At 29.1% G+C, this 11,069-nt stretch overlaps 1 protein-coding gene across 2 annotated transcripts; it reads right to left on the reverse strand.

The window, feature by feature from the left end:
- LOC109335661 lies at positions 8,952-10,332 on the reverse strand. Of its 2 annotated transcripts, none has more exons than XM_019571817.1 (4): positions 9,740-10,332; positions 9,584-9,667; positions 9,399-9,472; positions 8,952-9,297 (listed from the first exon to the last, which is right to left on the reverse strand). In XM_019571817.1, the coding sequence occupies exons 1-4, from the start codon at positions 10,115-10,117 to the stop codon at positions 9,258-9,260; spliced, it is 576 nt and encodes a 191-aa protein (XP_019427362.1). In that variant the 5' UTR covers positions 10,118-10,332; the 3' UTR covers positions 8,952-9,257. The 2 variants fall into 2 exon arrangements, with proteins under 2 accessions (XP_019427362.1, XP_019427361.1); XM_019571816.1 differs by having other exon boundaries at positions 8,952-9,300.

Raw genomic sequence — 11,069 nt, forward strand, 5'->3', positions numbered from 1 at the left:
AAGACTTAATCAGTTAACTTCTTATCTGAAGTTAAAACCCATCCTTCCGGTTTCACATTAATGCATCGTCACTTTAGGCTACAAGTGTTACACGATAACACATAAAACATTACATGTAATAACATTTTTATCTTTTTATTTACTACAAAATCTCATTTTTAACATCGAAAATATGAGTAAGAACAATCACTTATCTTTCTATTAATGGAAAGATATTCCGATTAAACTGATATAAACAAAGAAATTTGTGTCCATTAGTTTTATGATGGAATATCCAACCATAAAAAAACTCTATTGTCATATTATTTTTTCTTATTTGATTCTAGAATCTGGCATAACACAATAAAGAAGGGTCGACCTCTAAATTGGCTTTCCCACTTCTGAAAAAGTGCCCCCTTCGTTGATTGTTACCATTATCGTGAATATGACTTTAGTGGTTTTAGTCAACATTTTCCCTTATATTTCTTTCCTTTTTCAAGTTACAATGAGCATGGAGGATTGGTTGAGGGAAAATTATGAAAGAAATAAAAGGAAATGTTAACAAGTGCAAAGTAATGTTTCCATATTTCGAAAATCCTGAATTTAATTTTTCCAAAACAAATATTCTTATTTTGTACAACATTTAAACAATAACATGTTAAATAAAATAAGGTTATGAATCTTCAAAGTCAACAAGCAGCAGTGCATGTAACTAGCCGGCACCGACCTAATTATTGATTTGGGAAATGCATTAAATGAAATAAAATTGTTTGTTACTTATGAAAACAAACTTATAATGATAATATTTTATGCACATGACCTTATAAATGGACAAAAATAATCTTTGAACGGATGAGATTCAAGAAGAGGTGATGATATCCCGCTATAGAAGGGTAAAAGGAATAAAAAGTCAGAAAAATGCAATGGCAGAGTTAGTAATTATACACAGAACAAAGGCCATTTGTTGAATGAACTCCATTAATAAACAAGAGCAAATTGCAAATGAAGCATGGAGTGAAACAGTGGAGTCGTAGAATAAGAGAGTGAGAAAAGAGAATCGATAGAATATAATGGAGAAGTTGTTGGAGTCGATAAAATCAAAGGTGAAAAAGTTAAAGAAGAAAACAAAGAAGAAGAGTTATGTACAGATTGACAAAAGCGCAAGCGTGAAGGTAGAGATCCGTAGCAAAAAAGCTCGAAATCTCATCAACAAAACATTGCAAGCTGCGGATCGCCCAGGCAACTACGCCATCTCTTAATAATCATAATACTCTTCTTTCATTCTTCACTATTTTTCTTCCAATCGATATGTGTGTATACTTTTAATTAAATGCTCATGATTATTAACATTTTCACTTTATATCGCTATTTCTCTATTTTACTTTCAGTATAGATTTTATTATACTCTATCATAGATATATAATAATAGAGAAATACACAAAGTATTTCACTATAGATTTGCAACTTCTTCGCTTTTTGCACCAGTTCGACACCATGAATTATTGCTTTGAGCTTACCGTTTCAATTATTAGATAAAGGCCATCGCCGATTCACCACCTATCCCTCACCGTTCTTGTTTGCCCCGATAATTATTGTACGGACTTTAGCACATTTATAAAATTAACTTTCTATTTAAATTTAAGAATTAATATGTGATTAGACTATGATGTCATTCACTATTCATATTTGTATTATTTTTTAAATAATAATGATAATTAAAGATAAATGATAATTGATAATGTATAAAAATTATTCTCTTATCGCTGATGCCTATGCATAATTTCTGTATTTAGTTGTTACTTATTTCCTAGTTTTGGTGGTGATAATTAATTACTTAATGGTTCCGCAAACAAAATATAGTTCAATAATGATTATCTTTTTTTTGTACAGGTATTATTTAATCTTTTTTAAATAATAAATTAATTTTTTTTGGGGTGTAACTATTTTCTAACAAATATCGTTTATAAGAATTAAATTTTTGACATTTTGATCATCCTACTAATGTAATTAAACTTTACAGAATTAGACTAATACATTATTGATATTGTATGATTATCTAAACTAATTCGTTCTAATTTTGGATTTACACATCAGATATAGTTGGTGACGGATTTAACTTTTTTTTGGTTATGGGAACACATAGTTAAATGATTGGAATATCTATTCATCATTATTAGTTATTTATATTTCACTATTAATGGTGATTTATGAGTATAAATGATCCAATGATACTATAAAAAAATTACATTCGTATTAGTTGTACTTAAAATTATAAAAAACTGTGGATTTTTTCGCTAAATTTATATCATTAAAAATATAATATTGTTTCAATAACATATGCTTAAATGTTAGTCATGTAAAAAACTCTACCACACAAAAACAAAATATAAGAGGAAAATCCAACACAAATTTTCATATTATTCTATATCGAATTCATTCTATATGAATAAATTTATCTTTTCCACATGTTTCCTAAACAACCATTTAATCATTCATCTTTTACATCATATTACATTCTATTGTTAGTAATTGATATCCATATAATAGAAGAGAATAAGATATTTATTCATGTCAAGAAATAATTTATCTTCTTAATTTTATTTATTATTTGATACATATTTTAAAATATGATACATGTCTTAAATAATGAGTGGAATTAAATAAAAACTTGTATAGATATGAGTATACAACATGCTTCTTGAATGTTAAAAATGATTTAAACTAATCAAATTCTCCTCCTTAAATGCCATTAGTAATATATTAGATTCATAAAAAAGTGAGACACTTGAATAAAAGGTTAGTTAGCTTTAACTTTTAAGAATAGACAATGGTATATTTATACATACATGTGGTCCTACGTGACATAGGGTATGTAGTAAAATATTTAAATATTGTGGGCCACGTGCCCTACTAAAGAACGTTGAAAATGATAGAACTATTTGTTAAAGAAAAATATATTAATAATTATTTATCCAGGTTATTGAATAATTTCTCAATAGAATTATTCAATACTCTCTATTATTATTTGTGATGTTATAGTGGACGCATTAAGATTCAATACTATTTTTAATAAATATTTTAATTATACATTTTGTGTGTACATAATGTATACAATAAATTATCATATTTTAAAAATGTATCATACGAGTATAAATGAATTCAGTCATTCATCAATTATTTGAGTTTGACTAATTTAATATTCTAGCAAACTCATTTCTTCAGGATTGCAAGATTGACAACAAAATTTTAAACACCAAAAAACAGTAAAAGAAAATCTAAAGAAACTAGTTTAGATTTTCTAAAATCTAAAAACTAAAAGTCACACCAAACAACTTAAATAGGAAGCAGGTCTTTTAGGGTGTTATAAGATCATAACTATGATGTTAACGAATTTATTAAAGATAAAACTGCATTGATCCTTGAAAAGTGAGATACACATTTTTTACATAAAAATTTACTAGCCCAATATTAAGTGATCAACTTCACACGGGTATGATCTTTTTTTCTCCATAAAGATAATTTCCACTTATAAGTAAGAAATTAATTTTTAGATCGATGTATATAATTATCTCCTTTAATAAATGTTATTCTAAAGAAACGAATTATTTACATTTTGGTCTTGTTAGAATCTACCTGATCTTATTCTATCATACCAATTCATTGTTGGTACTTATATGCATCTATAACAAGAGAATTAGATTTAAAAGCCAACTTTAGGAGTTTTAAAGTCCATATTTTTCAAAATCTATAAACTATCCCCATTACACAGAACTATCATTTTACTGAACCAAACCTATTCTTCCTCTCACTTACTCAATCACTCATTCACAATACACACATCAAATCTTACCCCACTCAAATATTGTCCAAACATCACCCAATTGCATGTTAACAAAGTTCAAGTATCATACAATTTCTTCCTCAAAGCCTATGATTCTTCAAGGGCATCATGACATCATATATGGTTGTCTTACGGTATTTTATTTGGGAGAAAATGATATTTTAGGCTTGTTTTAAAAAACGGAGTTTAAAACACGTAAGTTGGGATTTAAATCGAAACTCCCAATAATAATGCAATAATAAACCACAGAAGTAGCAATCAAGCTTTGTTTATTTATTTAGTTGTTTGACTCTTTGGTGCATGCTTTTGTTGTTTGGAAAATCATAACTTAATCAGGCAATTGAGATTTATACGTAACCTTCATTACAAATGTTTTTTTAAGTAAAAAACATACGTGACCTTTGACACGTGGCCAAAGTCACGTATTATATTTTCTATGAACAAAGTCATGTATACCCATCTGATATATATTTTATAGGAAAGAGCCTTATAGCTAGGTTTTTAAAGAAAATAATATAATTTTTAAAATGTGTGAATCTAAACACCCCTTCCAATCAAAATTAATCAAGCTCAAAACCTCAAATTGCTTGTTCTCCATATGCATCTCAATTTCATTGGCTTTCGTATTCACCAGTGCTATTGAAAAAGTCATGTTTATCATTGAAATGTTTTTTGTTTCTATCTTTTATCTTTGCATGAGTTTCAGAAAACGTACATAAAAATGAAAAGAGAAATTAAAATTGTCACAACCTGTGAAAATAAGCAAAATACCCGAAATGTCTCTCATTGATTGCTTGATGTTGTCATATTGATTTCTAAAAAACAAATCTTTATTGATTAGTATTTTATAATTACTCGATGCCTCAATCATTCCTTTAAAACGCTCTTAGAGACTATTTCACTATTGATTGAAGTCGTGACTCATAGCATATTCTGGGCCGCAGAAGTCCATTTCCATAGCATAATATAAAAATTATCATACAATTAGCATATAGTGACACATGTCATTATTTTATGTATAAAAAAATTGAACTAGATACTCTCATGGAGAAACAAATATATATTTTTTTTTTGTTTTTATGGGATAGATGTGCCATTGAAAATAATATTTCCTTTTGTTTTTTTTTAAGTATTTGTTTTTTCATTAATGGAGATGATCTTAACTCAAAAAATTATAGGAGATTTGCAAGATGATTTTGTAGGATGATATATGATTATATGTTTTAAAGCTATATATTTGTTCAAAGATTATAATCTATTAGAGCAGCTACTTCAATAATTTTGTAGTTTATATATGTATGTTAATTAGTTTGTAAGTTTATAAAACATAATTACTCCTTCTTTTTTTGTAGTAAAAGTTAAGTTGATATGCATATGTATACATTTTTATGTGATTTGTGTATCAGTTTTGACAAAGTCCAACGTCCTTTTATGTGCTCTACTAGCTAGTCTCCCAACCTTGCCGTCCAAAGCAAATTAAATTAGAAACTTATTTCCAACAGACAAGTCCAATTATAATCAATTACAAAGTTCACTCTTGATATATACATCACAAGCATTTCTTATGTGTAAGAGCTATCAACAATGAAGGAAATACATAATCAACAAAGTAAATTGAAGCATTACATATTAGCCCCCATAAGAATTCTAAAGAAAGTAAGGCAATTATACATAAAGGGTGTGGTTGATTGTGCTGGAGGGCATGGTTATAGTGCTGCTAGTCCTGCTGTTCATCATGTCTCACATTTGCCTAAGGTTAAGAGTAACAACAACCTTAACTTCAAGACAAGTGCCAATGAAGGAGGGAGAGAGCTTTTGAGAAAAGTGCAAATCAGAAATGGAGGGAATGAAATGAGGCTTGTTATGAATAGGCAAAGAGAAAGACAACCCTTTTTGGGGTATGGGTCTATATAATAGAATGAGAATGAGATACAATGATGAGTTGAGAAAAATGGGAAGAATTATGGTGACATGCAAGATGCATGTAGTTTTCTCAAAACAGGTGACTTGGTCTGAGATACAAAACTTTGAGCAATTCTCTAGATTTACGTTCCACCTTTTTCTAGTCCTTCTACTTTTCAGATCTATTACTTGTGTTGATTTTGTAATTGACAATTTTATGAATATTATGCTTCAAATAACATGATTAGATTTTTATATGTAGTGAAAATGTCTTTGGAGTTTGATTTATGTTAAGATTGTTTTTACTATTTTAGTTTTAAATGTTTAGTGTTAGCAATTTAAGGATGTTATGCTGTTATTGGCAGTTCTCAATGCATCATTGTGGACAAATAAGATTATGTTTCTTCTCTTTCTCAATATTCTTATTCTTTTTACATAATTTGTACTTATGTGGTTCTATTTACATGCAGAGACCTCGGGGCTATAAGGGAATGGGGAAAGTTTTTGAACAATTTAGTGAAAACTTATTCAATGTTAAATGTTGTAAAATAATTGAAACTTGGTGTAAACTCTTCAAACTCATGATCTTGGTCTTAAAATTTTGGGGCTTTAAGCAAATTCTTTGGAAAAACTTAATCCAAACTACAGATGAATATTAAAATAGAATAATGTTAGATGTACTACCAATTTGGGATAACAAAAGTTTATACATACATAATAAAAAATCCTGTTAAATATTGTCTTTCTATCAGTTTACTAATTTATCCACTTGTTATAACATGCTTATTAAGAAAATAATGTATTACTTTTAAATTGATTATAACTTATAAGTATCAAATATACCAAATTAACCTTTATAAAAAATGATTGTAATGTAAAAAGTAGTTTGATAATTATATAGTTAGAACCTTACTTAAAATTCTTTTGGTTTGGTTTTCATTCTTTAAAGAATTTAGTCCCTGTTATGGTTCTCATCTTGGTTATCCATTCAAGATAACCAATTGTTGTAGTAATAACAGCTAGATAGAAGAAACTAATAAAAGTATCAGATGAGTTCAACAGGGTTAAGCATGCTGATGGCACTGACTGTTACAGTAAACAAGTATGCATAATCCAAATGGCAAAGAGGTAAGTATGTGATATGAGTATGTGAATTCCAACTTGTATGAGAGAGTACATTTCAATGCTAAAACATTTTTATATTGAAAAACTATATGAGGTACTTAATTAAATGATATTTTGTAAATGGGTAGATTATTTTCTTGCAAGTTTCCATTTTTGCAATAAGGATCATTGATTGGCTTCAAAGTAACAAGTCCAAGTGAATCTGCCTTTCTGAATTGCTAAAGTTGCCACTTCTACTCATCTAACTGGTTTTGATAGCACTGAATTTTCTTCTATAAACTGTAGCTCCCAACCTTAAAAATTGTTCATTAGAATATTAGATGACCTATGCACACAACTAGCTAGGTAGATTGTAATTTCCTGTATCTTTGAACTCCACCAACTACAACCATTTCAAGTAAATTCACTTTAATTAGGCATTGGTTGGCATCACATTCTTTAATAGTATATTTGGATATGGTGATAGTTTCTTTCATGCAATATGTGTCAAGAAATTTGATAGATTATGAATAGGAGAGAGCATTAATATGTTATAAAATAAGGTAATTTAACTGAATTGCAGTGATGTGTTCAAAGGAGAATGAAATATTATTGTTAGGTAATGACCATAGAGTCAACCCTCAAGAACATGAAAGATCTAAGTAACTAAACTACCAAATGATTTGGTAGTGTGACTAAACATTTATTTTAAGTTTACCAACTACCATATGAAATCTTATCTCACAATTTCTCACCTAAAGGCTAAAGTCAATTATCACAGTCATTCTTAACTGACAATTCAGGATCAGCTTTATACTGTGAGATCTTCTGTAGTAACATAACTTCATGAACTATGTTTGAAGAGTTAAATTTCCATGTTCTATAGCAGTTTGTATCTGTTTATTTATGGATCTCTCTTCAATGTTTTTGTTTGTACTCACATTATGAGCTATCAAATATCATGACCCAAGATAGTCCTGCGTCAGCAACATGTGAAGTCCAAGATTGAACAATACAAATTTACTACAAGTTTCTAAAATACAAGTTACTACTAATATTTATACATTCACTTGGTAAAGGTGAACATAGTATTCTCCAACAGTGAGTAGAATTATTCACGTGAGATCAGAAAGCAACATAACCTTTTCTATGGTACAAGGATAAAGATGGGTTATTGTTTTGGCTGTAGTTGGAAGGGCAATGACTATCATTTAAATATTCTCTCCCTTCATATTATGTGTTTCATTACTCTTAATGTTACCCTCTTATATTATATTTATTCTTACCTTTTTTTAATTCACTAAAGATTCTCATTTCCTAACTTCAAATTATGTATGAGAACATCTGAACATGTAATTTTGAAATTTTAAATTCTCAATGGCCACCTTTTCTTTTGCTTCATCAACCTTTGTAGACTCTAGATTATTTTAAATCTTTAACAGGAACTGGCTAGGAATAATAAAGGAATATAAAAATCAAAGGTACAAGTGTGTATGATATATAGTCCTTTATGACAGCTTTCAAATATTATATTTTAAAATGAAGATCCTTCTAAAAGAGATAAAGTTGACATACTAAACCAGATGGGGCATGTTTCTGGGTCAGGAAGATCTCAGGCAGGATCCCTTGAACTTGAAAGAGAGTTAAAGAGATTGATATGAAATATTCCAACATCAAGATTCACATTTCCTCCTTATATCACTCATCAAGGCATTGTTCTTTTTAATATTGCACCGAGCTCTCACTTAGTAAGTATAAATGTAAACAATGATTTACATGTCAATGTTATTTCCCGGATTTGAACAAAAAAAACTTTAGGTCACCATTTACAAGAAATTTATATTCACACTACCTTTTATACTATAAGATTAGGTGTAAAGAGATCCTATCTACCAAATCAATATAGGATGATAAAGCCTTTATCTGACTTAATGGTGAACATAGTATCAGTATATCTAGTTGAAAGCGTTTAATTTTTTCTTGCTGCACTAACAAGGATAAATAAATTTATGGGTAGAAACAAGAAAGAATTTCAAGCATTTTATTTTAACTTACCATTGAATGCCTCTTCTACTCTCCTTTAGTTTTTGTATTGCTGCTAATAATAGACAATCATTCATTATTTTTCTAAGTGTTGCTATTTCTTATATAAATTGAGCATGTGGCTTCATAAAAAATAAGGGAGTAAGCATGCGTGTACAGAGCTTGTATACACTATTCATTAACAAGAAAATTAAAATTTGAAAGCTAAAAATGTATTTCTAACTCATCTTTTCATCTTGTTCCCCTGCATTGATAACTTGAAAGAAAATAAATCAAATTAAGGTTACATCAATCCTATTAATATCAATTTCTTTCAGCACTGTGATTCTCTCTCCATTATTGATCTTCAGTAACTTCCACAGCAACAGAATCATTAGTATTAATGATCTCATCTTGACCTCATCCTCATTCCTTTCTCACCATACCATCTGCTAAACAATGAAAACAAATGAATGATCAGAACAAAAAGGTTGAACTTTTATACCAAGTAAAAAAATTCTCCTAGTAGTATATAAAAGAAGTAACTTACTCATTGCCTTGATATTCATTTGCTGATAGAGATGGTTGTATGAAACCTAAGTGTTGATGGAATGTTGATCTCCCCTGCAATAACATAAGTGATTTTATAAATTTTATCTTAGCTCTAACTTCTAAGTTATAATAATGTGTAAAATATTCAAATAAAATTAAATACAAAACAAAATAAACAAGTACCTTAAAATAATTTGAAGAGAAGCCTTGTGAATAATCTTGCATGCTCTCTGTTGAAGATTGTTGGTTGTTGACCGCAACTTCATTCTGGAAATTTGTCAAGAACCATGAGTTGCAAAAATATAGCAAAAAAAATCATTTTTAAAATACTAAACTTACAATGGAGAAATCAAAGACACAAGAGCTAGCAGTGTCATGAAGAAAACAAGGCAGATTTTGATTTTCTTTAACTTTCTGCTTCTTTTTACCATTCTTAGCCAGCTTCACCACCTTGGATTCTGCATAAAAGGCACCATTGTACTCTTGTTCATTTAAATAAGCCTCATCATATGGAAATTGTGGAGGCCCAGAAGAAGCATCAGAAACCATGGACATGTCTTCTTCATCATAGTCCTCTTCTTTGGTTCTTTTGTCTTTGTGTTCTTCATAAATTCCATCACTTCCACTTATAAACTGAGAACCTCTATAAGAGTGCTCAAGGTATAGAGTCCAACCAGAATCACAATCACTGTTGCTTTCTGAACCCAATGCATCCATCTTCCTTAGCTCTCTATCTCAAAGAAAATCTGAAATGTTTTTTTCTATTATTTTATTCTCTAGTTTCTAGTATATATGAGTCTTCAATTTATGATGAAAGAGTAGTTGTAGTAGTAGTAAAGGGATGAAAAGAATGTGACTTTTTATGAAAATCACACAATATTTAACTGTATAGGAATGTGTCTCTTGTTTTGGTCTTCGTTTTCACAAAGTAAAATAGACAGGTGTGGAAAAATCCAACAGAATCAGACTCAAATCCTAGAATAGATTTGTCCTTACTCTCCTCCCATTTACCTGTCCATGAGAATGAATTTAAAAATGCCACTTGAGTGGGTTATAATAGTTTTTTCTGTTATTAATTTCTTTTTAAATACTTAAGGAAGTAAAACTCTTCCAACCAACCTAGATGTTTGGCTTTAGGGCTGACAATGAACCGAACCAACTTCGTATTCGTTTCAAAATTTATTTGTTATTTAGCTCGATAAACTTGGCTCATGAACCAAATGAGCTGAACTTGAGTTAGAAATTGAGTTCGTTAAATAAATGAGCTGAACTTAAGTTAGATATAGTTCAACTCGTTTGGTTCATGAGTATATATATATATATATATATTTATTTATTTATTTATATTTATTTATATATATATATATATTTTTAACTAATTTTTAAGATTATGACTCATATATTATTTTTTATATTTATTGTTATTATATATATAAACAATATTATATTTATATATATAACTTTTTTCAAAACTTAATTAATTATTTGAGTTGTCCAAATGAATTATTTGAACTGAACCGAATAGTTTGCGAATTTTAACCAAGCCGAACTTGAACTAAAATAATAACTCATGTGGAATTCGAGTCGAGTTTCGAGTCGAACCAATCCTTATCGAGCTGAACCAAGCTGAGCTCTGGTTCAACTCTGTTCAGCTCGTTTTTGCTGCCCT

Source organism: Lupinus angustifolius, chromosome LG20 (assembly GCF_001865875.1).
Source record: "Lupinus angustifolius cultivar Tanjil chromosome LG20, LupAngTanjil_v1.0, whole genome shotgun sequence".
Taxonomy (NCBI): Eukaryota; Viridiplantae; Streptophyta; class Magnoliopsida; order Fabales; family Fabaceae; genus Lupinus; species Lupinus angustifolius.

Bases quoted from the DNA above. Each gene is read 5' to 3' on its own strand.
- LOC109335661 (XM_019571816.1), bottom strand. From the start codon at position 10,117: ATGGATGCATTGGGTTCAGAAAGCAACAGTGATTGTGATTCTGGTTGG. The intron at 9,668-9,739 runs GTAAGTTTAGTA...ACAAATTTCCAG, and splicing joins GTGTCTTTGATTTCTCCATT to AATGAAGTTGCGGTCAACAA. The intron at 9,473-9,583 runs GTACTTGTTTAT...ATGTTATTGCAG, and splicing joins TCTCTTCAAATTATTTTAAG to GGGAGATCAACATTCCATCA.